This window comes from Haliaeetus albicilla, chromosome 29 (genome assembly GCF_947461875.1).
Source record: "Haliaeetus albicilla chromosome 29, bHalAlb1.1, whole genome shotgun sequence".
Taxonomy (NCBI): domain Eukaryota; kingdom Metazoa; phylum Chordata; class Aves; order Accipitriformes; family Accipitridae; genus Haliaeetus; species Haliaeetus albicilla.
Genome location: NC_091511.1, coordinates 6237023 through 6261052, shown reverse-complemented (window position 1 = coordinate 6261052; position 24030 = coordinate 6237023). Strand labels below are relative to the sequence as shown.

Genomic DNA, 24030 nt, shown 5'->3' with positions numbered 1-24030 from the left:
CCAGGATATAACTGAAAGTATGGGAAGTAAGCATGACGTCAATGGTATAGAATAAGGGGTGGATAGTGTCCTGGTTTCAGCTGGGATAGAGTTAATTATCTTCCTAGTGGCTGGTATAGTGCTATGTTTTTGAGTTAGGTATGAGAAGAATGTCAGTAACGCTGATGTTTTCAGTTGTTGCTAAGTAGGGTTTAGCCTAAAGTCAAGGAATTTTCAGCTTCTGATGACCAGTTAGCGAGAAAGCTGGAGGGGCACAAGAAGTTGGTACAGGACAGAGCCAGGGCAGCTGTCCCAAAGTGGCCAAAGGGGCATTCAATGCAATGTGACATCACATCTAGTATGTGAACTGGGGGGAGTGGGGGCAGGGGGATCACCACTCGGGGACTAACTGGGCATCAGTTGGCGGGTGGTGAGCAGTTGCACTGTGCATCATTTGTATATTCCAATGCTTTTACTATTGTGGTGGGTTGACCCTGGTTGGATGCCAGGTGCCCACCAAAGCCGCTCTATCACTCCCCCTCCTCAGCTGGACGGGGGGAGAAAATATAACAAAAGGCTCATGGGTCAAGATAAGGACAGTTTAATAAAGTGATAGCAAAGGTTGCGCGCGCGAAAGCAAAGAAAAACAAATGATGTTATTCTCTACTTCCTATCAGCAGGCGATGTCTAGCCGCTTCTCGGGAAGCAGGGCTTCAGTATGCGTAGTGGTTGCTCCGGAAGACAAAATGCCCCCCACTCCGTCTCCCTTAACTTAGCTTTTCTATCTGAGCTGACGTCATATGGTATGGAATATCTGGTTGGTTGGTTTAGGTCAGCTGTCCTGGTTATGTCCCCTCCCAAGATCTTGCCCTGCCCCAGCCTGCCATTGAGGGGGGGCAGAAATGTTGGAGAGACAGCCTTGATGCTGTGCCAGCACTGCTCAGCAGTAGCCAAAACACTGGTGTGCTATCAACACCTTTCTAGCTACTGATGCAGAGCACAGTGCTATGAGGGCTGCTATGGGGAGTATTAACTCCATCTCAGCCAGACCCAATACAATCTCCACCCCTTATTCCATACCATTTGCGTCCTGCTCAGGTTCCACATAACTTAATACAGATATCTTCTAACCATACTATTGTATTGAATTCTCATTACTGAAATCCTTTCTTACGAACACTTACAACTGAAACTACATACTTAAACCACTTTTATACCCAACGTACGGATTTATACATTCTTATTAATTACTATCCCCTGTCCTTTAAGAGATAGATATTCCATGGGCTTCTTCCACTCTTCCTGATGTTCACACACAGGTTATGACTTGGGCCCCATCCATCAAGATGAGTGGTCAGGACAGGAGAAGCAGTATGTTCGATCGTTGGGCCCCAACACTGGCTTGGTTTGGGTCACCGATGCACTTGTCTGGTTCCTTGCGAAGTTCACTCCTCTGCAGTTCAGGTCATTCCTGCTACATTACTTCCTACAACATACAACTCACATCACAGATTATTTTTCCCCCCAAGGTTAAATGTCCTTGAGGCACACACTGGGTCTCCCCATCCTTCCGCATTACCCACCAAGTACACCCAGGTCCCTGAGCAAAGACAATCCCACGAATGGGTTTGCCTTTTCCCATGGGAGGTGCAATCCACACTGCCTTCCCCAGCCACTTCCCCATGTGCACTACGGGGACCTTATCCCCTCCCACAGTATGTAGGGGTTTTGTTTGGGCAGGACCAGGACGGTTAGCAGATCCTCTGGTGTTAACTAGCCAAGTGGCTTCTGCTAAATTTGTATCCCAATGCTTCCATGTCCCATTGCCTAGCGCTCTCAACATAGTCTTCAACAGTCCATTATATCTCTCAATTTTCCCAGATGCTTGCGGGTGATAGGGTATGTGGTACACCCACTCAATGCCATGTTTCTTTGCCCAGGAGCTTATGAGGTTATTTCGGAAATGAGTCCCATTGTCTGATTCAATTCTTTCTGGGGTACCGTGTCGCCATAAAATTTGCCTTTCGAGGCCTAAGATGGTGTTTCGGGCAGTGGCATGGTTTACAGGATATGTTTCTAGCCAACCAGTAGTTGCTTCCACCATGGTGAGTATGTAGCGCTTGCCTTGGCGTGTTCGCGGCAGTGGTCCAATGTAGTCAATTTGCCAGGCCTCGCCATATCGAAAACCCAGCCACCGCCCTCTGTTCCAGGGAGACTTTACTCTGGTGGCTCGTTTGATTGCAGCACATGTTTCACATTCCTGAGTGACCTGTGTAATGGCCTCCATGGTCAGGTCCACCCCTCGATCACGAGCCCACCTATATGTTGCATCTCTCCCTAGATGTCCCGATGTCTCATGGGCCCAGCGAGCTACAAATAGCTCACCTTTACGCTCCCAGTCCAGGTCCACCTGAGCTATTTCTATTTTGGCAGCCTTGTCTACCTGTTCATTATTTCGATGTTCTTCAGTGGCACGGCTTTTGGGCACGTGAGCATCTACATGACGTACCCTTAGAGTTATGTGTTCTACACGGGCAGCAATGTCCTGCCACAATGCTGCTGCCCAGATGGGTTTACCCCTGCGTTGCCAATTAGTCTTCTTCCACTGCTGTAGCCACCCCCATAGGGCATTAGCCACCATCCAGGAGTCGGTATAGAGGTAGAGTACCGGCCATTTTTCTCGTTCAGCAATGTCTAGGGCTAGTTGGATGGCTTTCACTTCTGCAAACTGACTTGACTCGCCTTCTCCTTCAGTGGCCTCAACGACTTGGCGTGTGGGACTCCACACAGCAGCTTTCCACTTCCGATGGTTCCCTACCACACGACAGGATCCATCAGTAAACAAAGCATAACACCTTTCGTCTTCTGGTAACTCATTATATGGTGGTGCCTCTTGGGCACGAGCCACCTCCTCAGGTGATGCTCCAAAATCTCTGCCTTCTGGCCAGTCCATGATCTCTTCCAGAATTCCTGGGCGGTTAGATTTCCCCAGTCGAGCCCGTTGCGTGATCAATGCTATCCACTTACTCCATGTAGCGCTGGTTGCATGATGTGTAGAGGGGATGTTTCCTTTGAACATCCAGTGTAGCACGGGCAATCGTGGTGCCAAGAGGAGATATGCTTCTGTACCAACAACTTCTGAAGCGGCTCGAACCCCCTCATATGCTGCTAGTATCTCTTTTTCAGTCGGGGTGTAGTGGGCTTCTGATCCTCGGTACCCCCGGCTCCAAAACCCTAATGGTCGACCTCGGGTTTCTCCTGGTGTTTTCTGCCACAGGCTCCAGGTGAGACCATGATCCCCAGCTGCAGTGTAGAGTATATTTTGCACATCTGGTCCTGTCCGGACAGGCCCAAGAGCTCCTGCACGAGCTATTTCTTGTCTGATATGCTCAAAGGCTTGTTGTTGTTCAGGGCCCCATTCAAAATAGTTCTTTTTCCGCGTTACTCGATAGAGAGGGCTCACAAGCTGACTATAACCTGGAATATGCATTCTCCAGAACCCCACAAGGCCTAGGAAAGCTTGTGTTTCTTTCTTGTTAGCTGGTGGAGACATAGATGCTATCTTGTTAACCACATCCATAGGGACATGACGGCGTCCATCCTGCCATTTTATTCCCAAGAACTGAATCTCCTGTGCAGGTCCCTTGACCTTGCTTTTCTTTATGGCGAAACCAGCTTTCAGAAGAATCTGAATTATTCTTTTCCCCTTCTCAAACACTTCTTCTGCCTCGTTGCCCCACACAATGATGTCATCTATGTATTGTAAATGTTCAGGGGCATCGCCTTGTTCCAGTGCTGTTTGGATTAATCCGTGACAAATGGTAGGACTGTGCTTCCACCCCTGGGGCAGTCGATTCCAGGTGTATTGAACACCTCTCCATGTGAAAGCAAACTGTGGCCTGCACTCTGCTGCCAAAGGAATGGAGAAAAATGCATTGGCAATATCAGTTGTAGCATACCACGTGGCTGCCTTTGATGCCAGTTCATATTGGAGCTCTAACATGTCTGGTACAGCAGCACTCAGTGGCGGTGTCACTTCATTCAGGCCGCGATAATCTACTGTTAACCTCCACCCTCCATCAGACTTTTGCACTGGCCATATAGGACTATTAAAAGGTGAATGAGTCTTGCTGATGACTCCTTGGCTCTCTAGGTGATGAATCAGCTCATGGATGGGAGCCAGGGAGTCTCGGTTTGTCCGATATTGCCGACGGTGCGCCGTCCTGGTAGCGATTGGCACCTGCTGTTCTTCAACTTGCAACAATCCCACAATGAAGGGATCTTCCGAGAGGCCAGGCAGAGTAGATAGCTGTTTGATCTTCTCTGCATTTACAGTGGCTACACCAAAAGCCCATCGGTACCCCTTTGGGTCCTTGAAGTACCCTCTCTTGAGGTAGTCAATGCCAAGGATACAAGGGGCCTCTGGGCCGGTCACAATGGGGTGCTTTTCCCACTTGTCCCCTGTCAAGCTCACTTCAGCCTCCAGTATAGTCAATTCTTGGCATCCCCCTGTCACTCCAGAGATCCAGATGGGTTCCGTGCCCCTGTATCCTGATGGCATCAGTGTACACTGTGCACCAGTGTCTACCAAAGCCTTATACTTCTGTGGGTCTGATGTGCCAGGCCATCGAATCCACACAGTCCAGTATATCCGGTCATCCCTTTCCTCCTCCTGGCTGAAGGCAGGGACCCTCTATTGCTGTTCCTCATCAGAATATTCACTGTCCGATCCTTGCGGTACCAGACCAGAAGTCCCCTCACCAGAATCAAGGGAGGTAGTTTCAGTTCTTCTGTGCCTGGAGGATCGCTGAGTGCTTTCTTGGGCCTCTACAGCAACTACGCTGACAGCCTTCTTCTTGGGTGACCCCTTCTTAACAGCTGTCTTCCCTCTCAGTTCACGCACACGGGCTTCCAGCTTAAAGGTGGGTTCACCATCCCACTTCCTCATGTCCTCCCCTTGGTCACGCAGGAAGAACCAGAGTGTACCACGTGGCATACGCCTTGGGCTCCCTTTCCCTCTGACTGGGGCAGGAGAGGACTGATTTCTTGGAGCATCCCTAACAGCCAAAGCACTGTCCTGTAGGGATGAGGAGACACAGAGATTTTCCTCAAAGTTTTGGAGCCAAGACGACACTTTCTCCACAGTTGGTGTTTCCATATCTGGACAATACATTGCTGCCAAGCTGTTAGAATACGATGCTGGGGCACCTTGAATCACCTTTCGCCACATGGCCCGTGTGCACAGGACATCCTCTGGATCTTTGGAAACTTCCTCATCATCTAGATCACTGTAGATGACTTGCACCACTGCTAACTCTCTCAGGTACTGGATGCCTTCATCTGCGGTAGTCCACTTTTCTGAGGAATTGACAAGATCTTCCTTGAATGGATATCTTGCCCTCACACTTGAGAGGAGCCGGCTCCAGAGACTGCAAACTGCTGCCTCTTTTCCAATTCCTCTTTCAATTCCCCGGTTTCTAGCGAGGGATCCCAGCTGTTGGGCTTCCTTGCCTTCCAGTTGCTGACTATCAGCCCCGTTATCCCAGCATCGGAGCAGCCAGGCAGCAATCCGCTCACCTGGCTGGCGGCTGTAATCTTTCCGCAAGTCCCGAAGTTCTGAGGACGTCAGGGACCGGGTAGTTTCCGCTTCCTGTTTAAGTTCCCTCACTCCTTCCTCCAATTTCCTTATTGAAGGACCAGCTTCTAGATCAAGCTTTTCCTCTTCTTCTTCTTCCCTCACTAATCGATGGTATGGACCCGTTGATCTCCTTGTCCACTGCTTCCTTTTCACTATTGGGGCAATTACTGTAGTTGTTGTTGTTTGGGTCCCTATCTCGAGCATGGTGTCCTCAGATGCAGTCTGGGTCCCTGCCTCGACCATGGTCCTCTGACAGTGTTGAACTATGGCTCGGTAGGCATAGGCCAGGCCCCAGTACAGTGCGAGAAGCTGCTGGTTTTCATTGGGATAGGCAAGGCACCCTTCTATCAGGTGGCGTGTCAGTTTGCCAGGGTTACTTGCCTGTTCAGATGTAAAATCCCAGATTATGGGAGGTGATAACCGTCCTAGGAATCTGCCCAAATCCTTCCATATACCCTGCCACCCAGGCACCAGTCGCTTGAGGGCACATTTAAGTATTGCCTCACCTAAAACTTGCCTTCTCTTATACCAGGACGAGACCAGATTCCACAATACCCATAATATGCCACCAGTATTAATTATTAGTATTAAACAGCTTACATAAGGGTGAACAAGGACCTCGGGAGCCTGCATAATAAAACCATTCACATCAATGCCTGGTAGAGAGAGGGAGATGTGTTCCCTCATCTCCTCCACAAGATAGCTCCCACAACACAGCAAAGCCATCAGTGCCAGGACAAAGCACATCGACATTATTTGTATTAGCACGTTCCCGCGTTCCTTCATTCTCCCCACAAGATAGCTCCCACAGCACAACAAAGCTATCAGTGCCAGGACAAAGCACGCAGCCATTATTTGCATTAACATGTTCCCAAACTCAGCAAGCTAGAGATAAGCAAGCAGCTAACAAGCTCCGTGACCTGCACAGGAGCTTGCCACTTAATAACTAGCTATAGAACGCTTAATGCAAAACTGCCGTTGTCGTGCCCCACGTTGGGCGCTCTCTTCAATGTGATCTCTTTGACAAATGTTATGCAAAATCACTCTCTCATCTCCTCCAGACCATTTAAAAGACATTAAACAGGGCAGCTTGCCTGATAGACCCCTGCCAGACCCTACTAGCTCGATGCCTCCAGGCAGAGTACCAGGCATTGACCACGTCCCTACGAGCCCACCCCTCCAGCTGTTTTATACCCCTCTATTTATCCATCCATGCAGACCATAACATCCTCACATTGAATATGGTGGGGGATGATGCCGAAAGCATTGCTGATCTCCAGGTAGAAGACACCCTTTGCTCTTCCCCTGTCCAGCAATCCTGTCCTTTCATCCTAGAAAGCAAAGAGGATGGCCAGACACAATCGACTCTGGGTAAATACATTCACCTTCCTTTCAGACACCCAGAAAGGGGACTTTAGTAGACACGCTTAGGAGCACAGCCTTCCATTCCCCTGCTCATTCTTTGAGCATTTTTGAAAGGTGCGTACAACATTTGCCTGCTTCCAGTCATCAGGAAGTTGCCCCAGTCTCTACGACATTTCAAAGATGATGGCGAGTGGCCTCACAGTGACATTGGCCTGCTCGCTCAGCTCCTGGGGATGCTGCCCCTCCTGTCCCATAGACTGGTAATGATTGTGTTTGCTCAAGTGATCCCTGGCTTGACACCCATCCACCTCTGGCTGTTTTCCTCCAGAGTCCTGCCTCGAGGCACAAAGGCTTGGGAGACCTTGCTGGGGAAGACTAAGGCAAAGAGGATATAGAGTATGTCAGCTCTATCTATACCTGCCCTTACTACATTCAGCAGTGGCCACATACTACCTTTGGCTTTTTTTCCTTAAACTCTTCTTGAAGGAGTAACAGCTTCTCTTGATGCCCTTGAACCTCTTTCAAGGATACACACTAGGGAAGCATTGGCTTCCTTAAAGCCATCCCTATTTCCCGTTTCCTCCATCATCAGTCCCTGCATCCACCTTCTGAATGCTTCCTTTCTTCTGCGGAGCTTCTCGATGTGTTCCTTCTTTAGCCAAGCTGCTCTCCTGAAATGTCAGGTTGTTTTCCTGCTCAGCAGTCTGGACAGGTCTTGTGCTTGGAAGATGCTTTCCTGAAAGACCGCTGCTTGACCTGGAGTGCTGCTACCCATGGCACTACCACAAAAAGTGCCCTGAAGAGGCTAAAATCTTCTCCCACTATTTCATGGCTACTGCAGCCCAGGCTGATGCTACTTTCCACATCCATGATCAGCTCTCCCTCCCTTGCAAGGACCAGATTCAGGTAAGCGTCACCTTTGTTGGCCTGGCACCTGTGCAAAGAAGTTATCCCAAGAGATGCCCGACATCTGCTGGACAGCATGCATCCTGCTGTGCTCCCCTTCCAGTGAGTGTCAGGGTCATTAAAGTCCCCAATAAGACCAGGGGTCATGTACCTGGAGTCTTCCCTGGGTTGCTTAAATAACGCTTATTCCACTTCCTTACCCTGGTTGCAGGTCCTTCATCACCCACCGGGATGCCACGCCAAGGGGCCTGTCCTCTCATCCTCACCCACAAGGGCTCACCCAACCTGTTGCATGTCTCATAGAGGAGCTCCACACAAATGACAAGCTCCTTCAGATGGAGGGCATCCCCCTCCTCATCATTCCAGCCTGCCTCTCCTGCACAGCCCACAGGCACCATGGCAGCACCACTGTGAGCTGTCCCACCACCCCGCGCCATTTCTTCCATCAGTGTCAAAAGTCTATAGTGGCACATGGGACTGCAGCTCCTCCTGTCTGTGCCCCAGAATGAGGGCATGGGACCACATTTGGACTGCAGCACCTCCACTGTGGCACTCACTAAGTAAAAGCTCAGACTTGTCACAGGCAAACCCAGTACCAAATGCCCAAGACCCAATGTCTGCAAAAGCTGTGCTTGAGACCAGAGACATGCTGCAGGGGATCGCAGATGGCAATAGGAAGCCAACAGAACCTTTTCTACGTGCCTCCCTCACCTAGCCGAGGTCTCCCTGGTTATCAGCACTGGCACGGCTGCCTGCCTGTAGCCCTGCCTTCCATCTCCTCCCCATCCTTCGATCTGGTGGTGGCAGTTCTGTACTTGGTGGTGCATCCAGCAGTGAACCCCCTCCTCTGTAGAGTCAGGAACCAGGAGCTCAAGGAGTCTCTCAGGAAAGGGATTTCATGCATGTTGGTCAATCTTGATAAACTTTCCATCACTCTCCACAAGTGACCTCTAGTGTATCGCAATGCAGGCCTGTACTTTATTATGCATTTTTTTGTTAGCATTGCCTGTATTCTTACTTATGGTTAAATTGTTCCTACATAATTGCTTGTATTCAGCTCACTCTCCTAAGAAAGGAACCCATCTCTCTCTCTCCCCTCACACCTGTGTAAATGAGTTCCTAACACTGTTTCAGAGCTGATTCTATCATAGCATCTCTATAGAAAAATGCCATCTCCCACATGCGGTTCCTCAAGGTTTGGATGCTCTTCCACAGCTGATGTCAACAACGTGCCCAGGAACTTCACTCCAAAAGGGCCTGAGTAAAAAGCTCATTTTCACATTGGTAGCTGTTAGAGAACAAGGGTTGGATTTAGGACACGTCCCTTGTTGTCTATTGACAGTGGAGATGGTGAATGCTCACTGAGAGACTGTCATACTGCGCTGTCCCAACACGTGCCAGGGCAGAGTACATCCTCCGGGAGAGGAATCTGGAGTTGCCTGCAGAGCCCGGGAGATATGCGTGGACCGTGTGTGCCTGGGGTGGGCACTGACTGGAGCCCCACAAAGTGAGAGATGGCCCAAGGCGGAGTCAACCAAAAGGAAAGCACTAAATCCAGGTATCTGCAAGGAAACAAAGATGGACACAGCCAACCCAACACAGACCAACACCAAGGGGCAGCAGCACCTTGACAGCAGCACTTACACAACCATGAGCAACACAATGGGCTCCATCCCGTTCCCCCTCTCAGGCTGAGCGGGTGCGAAGGTTCCATAAGTGGTCTGTATATTACAATTGACCAGCAAAGCATGTACACACATTCACGCCCAAACACACACGCAGCAGTGAGCCTACTCACACAGAAAAAAGACAGGAGCAGAATTTAATAAATGTTGTAGTTTAACCCCAGTAGTCAGTGAAGCAGAACACAGCTGCAGCTTGCTCATTCCTCCACAGCAGGATAGGAGAGATGACGGGAAAGGTAAAGTGAGAAAACTCATTGGCTGAGATCAAAACAGTTTAATAAGTAAAGCAAAAGCTGTGCACTCAAGCAAAGCAAAATAAGGAATTCATTCACTGCTTCCCATCAACAGGCAGGTGTTCAGTCATCTCCAGGAAAGCAGGGCTCCATCATGCATAATGGTTACCTGGGAAGACAAACACCATCACTCTGAACCCTTCCCCTTTCCTCCTTCTTCCCCCAGCTTTTATAGCTGAGCATAACATCCTATGGTACAGAAGATCCCTTTGGTCGGTTGGGGTCAGCTGTCCCAGCTGTGTCCCCTCCCCACATCTTCTGCACCCCCAGCCTACTCGCTGGCAGGGCAGCGTGAGAAGCAGAAAATGCCTTGGCGCTGTGCAAGCACTGCTCAGCAGTGGCTAAAACATTGGTGTGTTAGCAACACTGTTTCCATCACAAATCTAAAACATAGCCCCATACAATTTGCTATGAAGTTAGTTAACTCTACCACAACTGAAACCACTAGAATAAGCAGGACAGACCGCGGTGATCAGGCACAGGCTTTGGCCAGACCAGCACTGACCAGCCACCTCCCCACAGGCACCTGGCCCCTTGCAGCCCTCTCCTTCCCAAACTTCCACAGGCTGCTTCTTCCACGATACGCCGTGACCCTAGCCTTTCTCTGCCACAGTCTGCTCCACAATTCATAACCATCACCAATTACTTTCCCCCCAATGGTCTCAGGTTTTCTCCATTTGTACCCAAATTTGATAGTTTGGACACCATCGCCTTGGTCCTCTGGGACTTCAAGGGCATCCCTGATGGCTTCCCCAGGCACTGATGGCCTTGCAAGACAAGACTGCCCAGAAGGTCCCTGGTGCTCCTCTCTGTGCCGTCTGGCCACTTCTCACATCTGCAGCCACCTGTGAGACCCAGCCGGGACACAGGGTGCTACCCATACTGCTGGTCCCTTCTCACGCTCTTCTCTGTCACGTCCCACAATTTCTCCTGCCATGTCCCATAGGTTCCCAACCATGTTGGCTTTGCATAACTCTACTCTTCTCCAATGGCTGAACTGCCATCTGTGCCACGTTGGCGTTTATGATGCTGCAAGTCAAGCAGCAACAGAAATGGGCTCACACCCCACCTCCCAGCCATGCCATCTTCACCATCCTCTACATCTCCCCTCTCCCAAGATCTCAGCGCTGCTGGGTGGGTTTTCTGACACTCCAGGTGACAGCACTGGGCCTGCCTCAGCACCTGGCCAATTGGGTTCTTTCCAAAGAAGTGACCTCAAAATCCACCTCCCACCTACCATGCCTCTCCTTGCATCATCCTCTTCTGGAAACAGGAGTCACCTCCCACCCAGCCTCCCACAACCCTGCCCCTTTACCTGCCTCCCCTCTCCCCTCCCCAGCACTGTCCTTTCTTCTGGGCAGGCAGAAACGTGCTCCCCCACCCCACGGGGATGGCAGAGCCCTGGTGGGACAGCTGGAGTGGTGGGAGGGCAGCCATGGGTGCCAAGGGCTCCTCAGGAAGGCAGGTGGAGGGTGAGGAGGCGGAGGGGAGCTCTGTGCAAAGGGGAGGCCTTGCCTTGGAGGAAGCCTCATGGTCACAGGTCCTCGATGACATGGCAAGTTGAGCACCCCACAGTCTGCTGGGAGGGCAGCAGGGCTGGACACAAGGAACCCAGGGGATTCCTGCTGGGTTGAAAAAGACAGCGTTTTGACAGAGACACTCAATGAGATGTCTAGGGCTGGTCTCTTCCTGACAGACAGGGTGGATCTGTCTGGGGATGGGAAGGAGGAGGGCAGCCATGGCTGCTACCACCATGAGATGGTGGAGAAGTAGGACAACTAGCAGAATGGCAGTGCGGGACTGCAGGAGAGCTGCTTTCTGGTAGCTGAGGATCTGCTTGGACTGTTCTGGAGGACAAAGGGGCTGTGAGTCCCTCCTGGATCTTCAGGGACAAGGTTCTCTAACCCACAAAGATGCCTGCCTGATGCACAGGGAGTCAAGCAGGGCCTGGCAAGAGGTCAGCATGGATGAACAGGGACCCCCCTGACTTAGGAGGTCCAACACCAGAAGGAAGTGCAGGGAGGCTGGAGGGGGAACAGCCTGCCCGGGAGGCAGACAGACACCTGGCCTGTGTGTGCAGGGAAGGAGCCAGCAAAGCCAAAGTTCAGCGGTGGCTGGAAATGGCCATGCATAGGGAGGGCACCCAGAAGGGCTTCTCTAAATGTGTTGTCAGCACAAGGACGGCAGCCGAGGGAACCCTGGTGCCAGTGGGGCAGGAGACAGAGTGATAAAGCCAGTATAAATACAGCAATTCCTTAGAATCAAGATTCTCCCTCGAGAGTCCTGTCACACATCAGGACTCTGACCGAGCTGCCAGAGCACTCAGGCCTTACACCAACCGAAGGGCTCAGCAGGAGAGTGTGGGAGTGGAAAGAGAGCAGCTCTGGGAAGATCAGTTGCTGGTATTCCCTGGCAGTGCTGCTGTGCTGAGACTCTTTTCCCCTTCCCCTCTGCACACAGGCACTGCCCTGCAGCTTCACCAAGTTCTCAGAGGAAGAATCTCAGGAAAATAAGTCGCTGCAGGGTCCTTTATTTTGTTGAAATACACAGAGAGGACTGTGTCTCATTTATACAGCCTCGGGGTCATATTGTACAGGTAGACAGTGAATTAGAGGTAGGATGAATAATAAAATTTCATTGTGCACAATATTATCACAAGAAAAACAAAGAGCCCCTGCCCCACCAGCACCACGAACCTGAGAGGCAGGCTGGGCCTGTAAAGAAATACATTATGAATGCTCTGCAAAAGAAAATAATCAGTTAATTGCTTCTGAAAAGCACCCGCTCATCATTTTCCTCAGGGCATCCTTGAGCTCCTGGTTCCTCATGCTGTAGAGGAGGGGGTTCACTGCTGGAGGCACCACCGAGTACAGAACTGCCACCACCAGACTGAGGGATGGGGAGGAGATGGAGGGGGACTTCAGGTAGGCAAACGTGCCAGTGCTGATAAACAGGCAGACCACAGCCAGGTGAGGGAGGCACGTGGAAAAGGCTTTGTGGCGTCCCTGCTCAGAGGGGATCCTCAGCACGGCCCTGAAGATCTGCACATAGGAGAAAACAATGAAAACAAAACAACCAAATGCTAAACAGGCACTAAGCCCAAGAAGGCCAACTTCCCTGAGGTAGGAGCGTGAGCAGGAGAGCTTGAGGATCTGGGGGATTTCACAGAAGAACTGGCCCACAACATTGCCTTGGCAGAGTGGTAGTGAAAATGTATTGGCCGTGTGCAGCAGAGCATAGAGAAATCCACTGCCCCAGGCAGCTGCTGCCATGTGGACACAAGCTCTGCTGCTCAGGAGGGTCCCGTAGTGCAGGGGTTGGCAGATGGCAATGTAGCGGTCGTAGGCCATGACGGTGAGGACACAATACTCCGCTGCGATGAAGAAGAGAAAGAAAAAGACCTGTGCAGCACATCCCCAGTAGGAGATGGCCCTGGTGTCCCACAGGGAATTGGCCATGGATTTGGGGACAGTGGTGGAGATGGAGCCCAGGTCGAGGAGGGAGAGGTTGAGGAGGAAGAAGTACATGGGGGTGTGGAGGTGGTGGGCGCAGGCTACGGCGGTGATGATGAGGCTGTTGCCCAGGAGGGCAGCCAGGGAGATGCCCAGGAAGAGCCAGAAGTGCAAGAGCTGCAGCTGTCGCGTGTCTGCAAATGGCAGGAGGAGGAACTCAGTGATGGAGCTGCTGTTGGACATTAGCTTCTTCTGGGCATGGGGCACTGTCCAAGTGGGAGAGACGGTGACAAGTTAGAAGAAAATTCTTTGAGCTAAACCTAACGCATTTCTCATAGAAACCCCACTGAAATTGCCTTTCCTATTTCGGAAAGACCCTTGGCAGGTTGTATCATGAGATATATGCTTGGTGCTGGCTGAGGGTGCCACTGGGAGCAGCAGGCTGTGCTGTGGGCTCTGGGGGAGTCAGTCCTGCCCTACAGCAAGAGGTAAATAGGGACACGGGGTGATATCAGATTAAATCCACTCATTATATCACAGAGCTTTTCAACATTGTCGCTTCCAATTCAACGAAAAGCAAACAAAATCCAAGGGATTTTTTTTTGGTGTATTTTGTTCTAGTTTACCCACCACTCTTAAGGAGTGCATTTGGTAGGGAAAGAAGCGAATCTCCTAAATTTGGGTTGTCCTAACGGGAGAGGTTTCTCATTTCTATCATTGGGAGCCTGGGGATTAGGCGGGGATTTGGACACTTAACTCCCATGGAGAATTCTACATGGCAAGACCCGCAGGCTCGGTCTGTGAGGTGCATCTGAATCCTACCTCCCATCCCAGACCAGTGATAAAAACAAGAGGAGTAGAGACAGGAGGAGGAACTTGGGCAGATGTTACAGAGCTGCTGTATATGGAGGCAGGAGAGGGACAGATGGTAGGGTGTTTGATAATATCTTCTCTTCAGAGCTGAAGCCACTGAGAAGGTGACTTAGTCCCATGGCCGTAAAGGCAGAGGCTCTGCTGGGGGGGAGAAAAGACTACAGGTTTTCTCTAGTGATGACAGGGAGGTGCCTGAATCCCCCCTCCCATGGCATTTCTGGAAGCAGCTCCCTCCTCTCACTCCCTGCCCCTGTCTCTGCTGCCTGGAGCTGTCCCTGTCAGCAGCTGCTTCTCCATCCCCTTGTCTCCTCCCTCTCCCTGCTCACAGACCCATTCCCACCCGCTGTGTGCTCAGCTCTGCCCTGCAGACCCCTCCTGGCAGCCAGGCACTGCCCAGGGGCATCTCTGTGTGTGCAGGGGCTAAGGAGCACCTCAGACAAGTGCTAAGGATAACTGGGGTCTCGGTGCCTTCTCCAGAGGGGACAAATAAATTTTAGTCTCACACTGCCCACCCACCCACCAGGAGGATAAAAGTTCAAAGCAAAGACTCCTTACTTTTCAGGAGAATGCAGCCTTGACATTCTTCTTGAAAGTCCCCTCGGAAATGCCCAGGGCTGAGCTGGAGCTCTGAGCAAACCTGACCCATGCAGCAGCCTCTCGACAGCAGAAGCACCCTGCTCTGCCCTTCCAAGGGTCATTTCTTTCATGCACTCCTTCTCCCCACACTGTCATGGGGAGTTCCCTGCACAGGCTGAGTGCTGACCCTGGCAGGCAGCAAAGTCCCTGCTCCATCACTCAGCCCCTGAAACACCAGGACCCTGCTCTGAAGGACAGCCCTGGGCACCCCTGCATGCACACCCGGCTTCACAGCCCTGCAGCTGGTGCCAGGAGAAGGCAGCCCTCATGCCCTGTCCCTCTGACAGGGCAGCAGGGAAGCCCTGCTCTGGAGCACACCCTTCTCCTCTACACCAGAGAAATGAAGCCAGTCCCCCTGCCAGATCCCATACACTGTCAGCTGTGGCGGTTTTCGGAGATCCCTGCAGGAACTGAAGCTCTATTGCCCTGCACCCACAGACTTACCATGCAGAGGGCTGGGAAGATTTCTCCCGCAGTGAGCTCTCAGCATCCTCCCACTCCACACTGCCTTTAAGCTCTCTCTGCCTTGCAGGTCTCCTCTCGATGCCTGCAGGCAGTGCCCCCAGCCCTGCTCCTGGGCAGAGCTGTCTCTCTGCAGCGCTGCCCGCTTGCCATGAGCTCCCTCTGTCCCAGGAGCCCAGCCCAGCTCAGCAGCAGAGGACCAGCCCAAGGCAGCACTTGCTCTGCCCCCTCTGGGCTCCCTCCAGCTGTCCCTGGGCCTCCAGGGGAACCTGCTGGGAAACAGGCTGAAGCAATCACGGATGTTCCCTCCCGCACCTGGGGAGAGGCACTGCTTTCCAGCAGGGTCATTGCTCTGCTGAGAGACAGACTTAGGTCCAAGAATCCACTTGTCTGAGAATCATACAATCACTGTGGTTGGAAAAGAACCTGAAGACCACCACGTCCAACCATAAACCTAACACTAGCAAGTCCACCAGTATACCATGTCCCTAAACACAGTGTCTTTGAAATACCTCCAAGGAGGGTGACTCAACCCCTTCCCTGGGCAGCCTCTTTCTTCTGCCATCATTGGGCAGGACACGCAGACAGTGACAGGCAGGGATCTCCTTTAGCCCTGTTGAGGGAAGGGAGCCAGCTGAGTCCATGGAGGCACCTCATGCTGGGTCTGTAGTCCTGGGGCTGGAAGGGGACTCAGCTCCCTCCCATGCCCACCACAATCCCACAGGAGGTGGGATCCCTCTTGCCTCAGTGCAGGTCTGCATGAAATAGACACCTGCATGTGATCTCCTTGTCTCAGCTCCCATGCTAATCAATGGTGATGGAGGCCATGAGTGAGGTGTTCAGATGCAAATGTCTGGTGACACTGGAGGTGCCAGAGGTGGTCAGAGAGGTGTGCATGTAATAGAGACAGATCCAAGATATGTGCAGGCAGATATAGAGACAGGACAACATCTGAGCACCTCTTAGCAGCTCCTGGGAATTTCCTTTGGCCAAGTGAAATGTCAGCTGGTGCCCAAGCTAAGGGCAATGGAACCTGCCCCTCCTTAAGATGTTTAGCGTGGCATATGGAGCTATACAGAGGTATTCCTCAGATGGAATGGAGTCACGTGCCATAGGGAGAGCTCAGTCTTTCTCTTCCTCTTCTCCAACTGTTGGATTGACTAGATCATGGCTGACAATATTGGCAGTTGTCTCATGTTCAGCCCCACAGTGGGTTACAGAATTCAGAGCAGCTACTCAATTCCAGGTTCAGCCAGGCCCACAGAGCTACAGGAGATGCCAGGGCTGGCCTGGGAATCACAGGGCCTATACGAAAAAGCAATTCTCCTTCAGGGAGGGTGTGTGACAGACACCCCAGATGGCATCTCAGACGGTATGATTTGGTGCCTTTGTGCCATTGACGGTTGCCATCAGTCAGAGGCACCAGTCATCAGGTGCCATCAGAGAGGCAAATTCTGTCCCTTCTTCTACCCATTAGCTGCAGGCATTGTGTCATCACAAAGCACATCACACCGGGGTCCTTTCTCACTCCCTTGACGATCCAGCCAAGGAACAGCCCAAGCATTTGAACAGTGTTCCTGGGTACATCTTGCCTTCAAAGACAGCATCCTCCAAGCACAGCTATGCTTCATACCAAAACTCAGCTGAAACTCAAAAGGCAATGCAAGGTCACCAAGATGAGGTGTTTCTACTTCAGGAACAGTTAAAGAAAAAAGAGTGGTACTCCAGGACCACTATTAAATTAATTGATAATAGCTGTAGAGAGATCTGAGATTGCCTATGTTGTCTTTGCCTCGGTTACCACCAGCAAGGTCTCCAAGGCCTTTGTGCTTTGAGGCAGGACACTGGAAGGGAAAGGGGAACAACCAGTGGTGGATGAGGATCACGCCAGGGCTTACCTAGCAAACCACACCCTTACCAGTCCGTGGGACCAGAGGGGCTGCAATAAAGGGTACTGAGAGATTGTCTTTCACCAGGAAGTGTTGATCTGTTGTGATCCCAGTAAGGAAGGCACTCAGACTCTGTGAGGCATCATTTAAAATGCTCTTCCTTAGGTCTAGCACTCTAAGGAGAGAATTGTACAGATAATTTTATGTCCCTTTAGATGGGTGGAACCCCAGGAAGTGTAGCATGGATGTAGAAGAATGAGGAGGGTGGATGCCCCCTGTATGAAGGGGAAGCTTGGATTTATGGGGGTCCTCCATGTGACGGGCATCAGGTTAGGTTAGCTTTTGTCACTGAGGATCAGAGGAGTCAGTAAGAGTGACATTGTGCTGGCAGTTACAAACTACCTGATGATGGGAGAGGAAACAGAAAAGGTCTTTTGTCACCCGAGGAATTCCCCAGGTTAATGATCAGGTGCCTATGGGGGACTGGCAGTGCCCTGGCATTCACTGGCCAGGCAAAGCAACAGGGTGCCAACAGCCTGAAGGATCTTGGGACACCTTCTTCACAGAGCTGCTAGGTGGGCCAACAAGGCTGATGCTCACCTGGACCTTGGCCAACAAGGAAATGCTGGTCAGGATGTGATCACCAGCGTCAGCCTTGGCGTCATGACCATGAAACTGTGGGGTCTCAGACACCAAAGGGCAGTGAGGGAGCCCAGCAGCAGAGCACAGACTCTGGACTCAGGAGGAGAAGTCTTTGACTTACTTGGGAGACTGATCCAGGTGGTGCCATGGGAAGCAGCTCTGAAGGGTGAAGGAGCATGAGCAAATCTGACAGGCCTGACAGGACAGCCTCCTCCAAGCACAAGAATGATCTCTCCAAGTACCCATGCAAAGAAACATTCCCCTCAGGAGAGAGCTCTTGCCATTAAATGATAACAGTCAGGAATGAGAGAAAAAAACAATGCTCTAAAAACTTCATTCCAGAGGTTACACACTATTAATTAAGAGCTACCTTGTCAAGTAAGACTGAATGACAGGAATGAAATGAATAAATGTATCAACATCAAAAAGTGCTGTGGTACAATAGGACACTCTGAAGGAGTCTGGATCAGCTCAAGGCTTTGTGTTTCAAGAAGGGAACACCAAATGCATGGCACCAGATGAACTCCTGGAGCCTTGCAAAAGCACTCACACCTCCAAGAGTACAGAGGTGACTCAGGGATATCCTCCCCTCACACATCTTGATGTGTTTCCTCAACTGGTGCTTCTCGAATGCATGAATCTTGAATGGAGAAACATGGTAATTACCTGAGGAATGCCTTGAGAGCTTCCTAACTTGTCAGTTAGTGATTAGGCAGTGACTGGAGGTGTGTAGTGATGTGAGAGAGGGTGAAGTTATCAACAATCAAGGAGGTGGTTCAGGGCTTTAGCAAATCCTTACAACCACACCTGAGCCCAGCAATGGAAAGCAGTTGATGTCTGTAGGTGGAGGAGGAGTAGGTGTGCCCTGGGAGTGTGGCTGCAGGACCCTGCACAAACCAGGGGTTACATGAGAATTTTCCATCAGGGGAGCATGCCTCAACCTGGCAGATGGGGAGTGCCCATTGCTGGGGGTGGCTGAACACTGCTCCTCATGGCCCGTGAGCCGACCTTCCTGTCTTCCTCTCCTTCACTACCCACACTTGCCTGGAATTCAGGAAACTTCTGACATGCGGAAAACAGACTCCACAGTCAGTGGGATTGTAAAGTAGGTATGTTCATGCAGCGCTTGGCAGCACAGGGGGTAGTCCCACCAAAGTCGTGAGCACCCGACTCGGCAGTTCGCCTCAAGTTTATACAGTCAGGTATTACATATTCACAATATGCCTATACATATGCATGAGCTATCCCCGCTTCATATTAAAATTAGCTCTGAGAGGTCATTTCCATAGTCTCCTCCCAGCTGCGCTTGCACAGTGCCTCTTTATGGTGGTCGTCTGGTGGTCGCAGAGATGAAGATAGATGACTCCGTCACCGCTAGTAACCTCTTTCCTTGTGCAGGCTCAGTGTTTTCTTGGTATTCACCCAAGCTGCAAGACCAGTCTTGGCTGGCTCTTGAGGCCAGCTCCTGTTTCTTATCAGGAACTGTCTGCCTCAGCTAATTTCAACAATGTAAGCACTAAACATCATCTTTCATCCCCCTTTATTATGTCTACTGAGATTCCTTTGGCTCCCCTTGTCTCACATACATCAGCCTTGAGAATCCATGAACCTCCTGGAGTGAGGTCTCATTGCTGCAGGGGAAGTGAGAAGGTTTTGGGAGACTCGTGCGAGTGCAGGGAGAGAGCGGGGTGTGCATAGCAGAGAGTGTGTTACAGGCCAGAAGAGGACCCGAAGGAGCAAGTGGCAGTCATGCTACTGTGGAATAGTTCAAGTTGGGATTTTAGGGCAGCCGGAGTAATGGCAGTGTAGTGCTGGGCATATGGATCCAATCTGGGGATGCAAACAAGTCTGGGACTGGGACATCTCAGGTGATTGAGGACTGTCAGCAGGACTATGAAGGAGGCTGGATGAGTTGTGGGGAACTTAGAGGCATTGCCAGATCCCCAGAACACCACAGCTTTGTGTTTAAAGCAACAAAATCTACCACCAAGTTGTACACACACCCGCACTCACCCTGACCCTCAGTAGAGGCCTGAGCAATGCATGAGGGAAAGGACCTCTTCTACCAGGCCCTGGGGGTCAGGGCTTGGCCACTCTGATGATTAACAAACACCAAGGGCTTACATGTGATCAGAGCCACCAGCTCATTGCCTTTGCCACCTGCAACTAGTGTCTCCACGTTTTTTTGCCTATTTAGCCCCCAGGGACCGACACATTGACTGGGCATTCCCTGCATGGCTTTGTCAGTGTTGGCCCTCAGTGAGGCCTCCAACACCCTCAGAAACTTGGGGTTTTCTGCTGCCTTCCACTTTGTCAGAGGCTTGTTCCTGCTTTCAGTATCTGCAGTTCAGGAACTGGGCACCAGAGGGCTCCTTAACATGCAAAACACCCTAACAAGCCATGTCTCTGTGCATCACTTTCCCTAACTCTTCAAGTCTTTTGGGCCTCATTGGAGAAATTTCAGGAGTATAGCCGAGCAGAGAAGATTGAAATGATAAGTAACAAAAAAATCAGCATCTCTTCTGTTTCCAGTTTTCTTTGTCTTGCTGCTTACAGAACACATAATCTCAGCCTTCTCCAATTCATATTGATCCACAGCATCTGCGGATGATGTCTGAACACGTAGGAAGTGGTAAGATTGTTTCTGTCAGACAATGTATGGGAGATCATTGTCCTGTGCCCCATCGTCATCAGCGGTCCCTCACCACCGCCTCCATCCATCATTTCTCTCTGTGGTCACCTGGACTTGCATCATGATTTGTCAAATCCAAGCTTTTCCCAGTAAAGTCTGTAGCTGAGTGATTCAGCTCATTTGAACAGATCCCCACTGGCTTTATTTGGAGAACCAGCTGCACACAATCACAGAAGAATGTTGCTTACCTGCCATTATTAAAACAAAAAAAATGGAGCAAAGAAAAACAATTCATTAAAAAATAACGTATGAAGTCCACGTTTCCTCCACTGAAGTCCACTTTCTGCTGCGTGTCACCTTAGTGGAACACTTTCAGTGAGATACTCAGGAGAACAGGTACAAACACAATGGAGGAGTTGGCTCAAGAGACCATCAAGCAGACTACTGAAAGACAAGGCAAGCTTTAAAGCACCTGAAGCTCTGAGTAGCACCTGGGTAGCTGAGAGGTGTTTGAATGGGTAGAGACCAATGAGGGGAGGAAAGCTGGATGGACACTGGGAAATGCAGACATCCAGGCAGGCTGCTGGAAAGATGTCTTTGGAAATGGTCAGTTCAAGCAGGACATGTGGAAACCCGTGAGAGAGTGGTGAGAGTCAATACACAGGATAGTAGGCAGAGCAGTGTCACGGGTGTAATGGGGAAGATCAGGATATCTTCTCCTGAGCATAGTACCTGGGCTGGAAATTTCCACCTTGACATCATGGGAAAACATCGTCTGTGAAGGAGCAGTGTTTGATGCATTTCAGCTGATGAAAAATGTGCTCATTTTCTCTTTAAGAGTGGAGAACAGTTCCTGAGCTTTGCAGGCAGGGCACAGCTGTGCTTGTCCATTCAGGCCCAGAAGGTGCTCCCCATGCCAAGGCCAGCGCTGGGCAGGTGAGGGGCAGTTCCTTCAGTTTATGCATGCTCTTTGCCAGGGATGGGATTCATCCTGCCTAGTTTTGATGGTGAGAAGAAGTCACCCAAATGGCATTATTTCCAGGAACACGGCCATATATCAAACACACCTTATGTGGGGCAATGACTCGGAGACACTGCAGCTGTAAGCTCCATCCCCATCAGGCAGATCTTGTCCTGGGAGCAACTCTCTCACTTCCAGCTTGGTAATGGTGCTCCCCAACCATCTGCAATACAAATGTGGGTAGCAAATGAGCTCCACCCCGAGATTTGCACAAGCTCTTGGGACTCACAAAGTGCAGGCGTGCCTCGGGCAGGTCTTCCCCTCACCAAAATGTGTTTCCTCAACTGGTAGTTTGGGGTCCATGAATGTGGAATGGAGAGACATGGTCAATACCCAGGGAGGAAAGGGCAAGTGCTGCAGAGAAACACGGTCGCTGCCTGGTGCAGGCCCAGGGAATCACCCTCCGGGCTGCAGGTGTTGCTAAGGAAGCTGTCCCAAAGAGAGGCAGGGTCAGGTCCAGGTGAGCATCAGCATCGTTGGTCCGCCTAGCAGCTCTGTTAAGAAGTTGTCCCAAGATCCTTCAGGCTGTTGGCACCCTGTTGCTTTGCCTGGCCAGTGAATGCCAGGGCACTGCCAGTCCCCCATAGGCACCTGACCATTAACATGGAGAATTCATGATGCCTCACAGAGTCTGAGTGCCTTCCTTACTGGGATCGGAACAGACCAGCACCTCCTCAGTACCCTTGATTGCAGCCCCTCTGCTCCCATGGACTGGTAAGGGTGTAGTTTGCTAGGTAAGCCCTGGCGTGATCCTCATCCACCACTGGTTGTTCCCCTTTCCCTTCCAGAGTCCTGCCTCAAAGCACAAAGGCCTGGGAGACCTTGCTGGTGGTAACTGAGGCAAAGATGACATTGGCAGTCTCAGATCTGTCTACTCCTATTATCAATTAATTTAATAGTGGTCCCGTAGTATCTTTCTTTCTTCTTTAACTGTTCCTGAAGTAGCAACAGCTCATCTTGGTGCCCTTGAATTGCCTTTTGAGTTTCAGCTGAGTTTTGATATGAACCATGGCTGTGCTTGGAGGATGCTGTCTTTGAAGGCAAGATGTACCCAGGAACACTGGTAAATGGCTTGGGCTGTTCCTTGGTTAGATATTCAAGGAAGTGAGAAAGGACCCAGGTGTGATGTATTTTGTGATCATGCAATGTCTGCAGCTAATGGGTAGAAGAAGGGACAGAATTTGCCTCTCTGATGGCATCTGATGACTGGTGCCTCTGACTGATGGCAACTGTCAATGGCACAAAAGCACCAAATCATATTTACCGAGATGCCACCTGGGGGAACTGTCACACACCCTCCCTGAAGGAGAATTGCTTTTTCGTATAGGCCCTGTGATTCCCAAGCCAGCCCTGGCATCTCCTGTAGCTTTGTGGGCCTAGATCTGAACACCGAACTGAGTAGATGCTCTGAATTTTGTAACCCAATGTGGGGCTGAACATGAGACAACTGCCAATATTGTCAGCCAAGACCTAGTAAATCCAACAGATGGAGAAGAGGAAAAGAAAGACTGAGCTCTCCCTATGGCACATGAATACATACCATCAGATGAATGCCTCTATAGGCCACCCTGAACATCATGAGGAGGGACAGGTTCCATTGCCCTTAATTTGGGCATCAGCTGTCATTTCATTGGCCAGAGGAAATTCCCAGGAGCCACCAGAAAGAGGTGCTCATATTTTGTCCTGTCTCTATATCTGCCTGCACATATCTTTGATCTGTCTCTATTAGCTGCACACCTCTTTGACCACCTCTGGCACCTCCAATATCACCAGACTTTTGCGTCTGAACACCTCACTCCTGGCCTCCATGAACATTACTTAGCCTGGCAGCTGAGGCAACGAGCTGACATGCAGGTGCCTATTTCATGCAGACCTACACTGAGGCAAGAGGGATCCCAGCTCCTGTGGGTTTGTGATGGGCATGGGAGGGAGCTGAGTCCCCTTCCAGCCCCAGGACTACAGACCCAGCATGAGATGCCTCCATGGACTCAGCTGGCTCCCTTCCCTCAGCAGGGCTAAAGGAGATCCCTGCCTGTCACTGTCTGTGTGTCCTGCCCAATGATGGCAGAAGAAAGAGGCTGCCCAGGGAAGGGGTTGAGTCACCCTCCTTGGAGGTATTTAAAACACACTGTGTTTAGGGACACGGTGTACTGGTGGACTTGCTAGTGTTTCGTTCACGGTTGAACTTGGTGATCTTAAGGTTCTTTTCCAACCTCAATGATTGTATGATTCTAAGAAAAGTGGATTCTTGGACCTAAGTCTGTCTCTCAGCAGAGCAACGACCCTGCTAGAAAGCAGTGTCTCTCCCCAGGTGCGGGACGGAACATCCGTGATTGCTTCAGCCTGTTTCCCAGCAGGTTCCCCTGGAGGCCCAGGGACAGCTGGAGGGAGCCCAGAGGGGGCAGAGCAAGTGCTGCCTTGGGCTGGTCCTCTGCTGCTGAGCTGGGCTGGGCTCCTGGGACAGAGGGAGCTCATGGCAAGCGGGCAGCGCTGCAGAGAGACAGCTCTGCCCAGGAGCAGGGCTGGGGGCACTGCCTGCAGGCATCGAGAGGAGACC

At 51.1% G+C, this 24030-nt stretch overlaps 1 protein-coding gene across 1 annotated transcript; it reads right to left on the bottom strand.

Annotated features, from left to right (window-relative positions):
* Positions 1-12622: 12622 nt before the first annotated feature.
* LOC138682686 (olfactory receptor 14J1-like) lies at positions 12623-13561 on the bottom strand. The gene has a single exon (XM_069773974.1). The coding sequence runs from the start codon at positions 13559-13561 to the stop codon at positions 12623-12625; it is 939 nt and encodes a 312-aa protein (XP_069630075.1).
* Positions 13562-24030: the final 10469 nt, after the last annotated feature.

Coding starts and splice junctions, on each gene's coding strand:
- LOC138682686 (XM_069773974.1), bottom strand. CDS start 13,561: ATGTCCAACAGCAGCTCCATCACTGAGTTCCTCCTCCTGCCATTTGCA.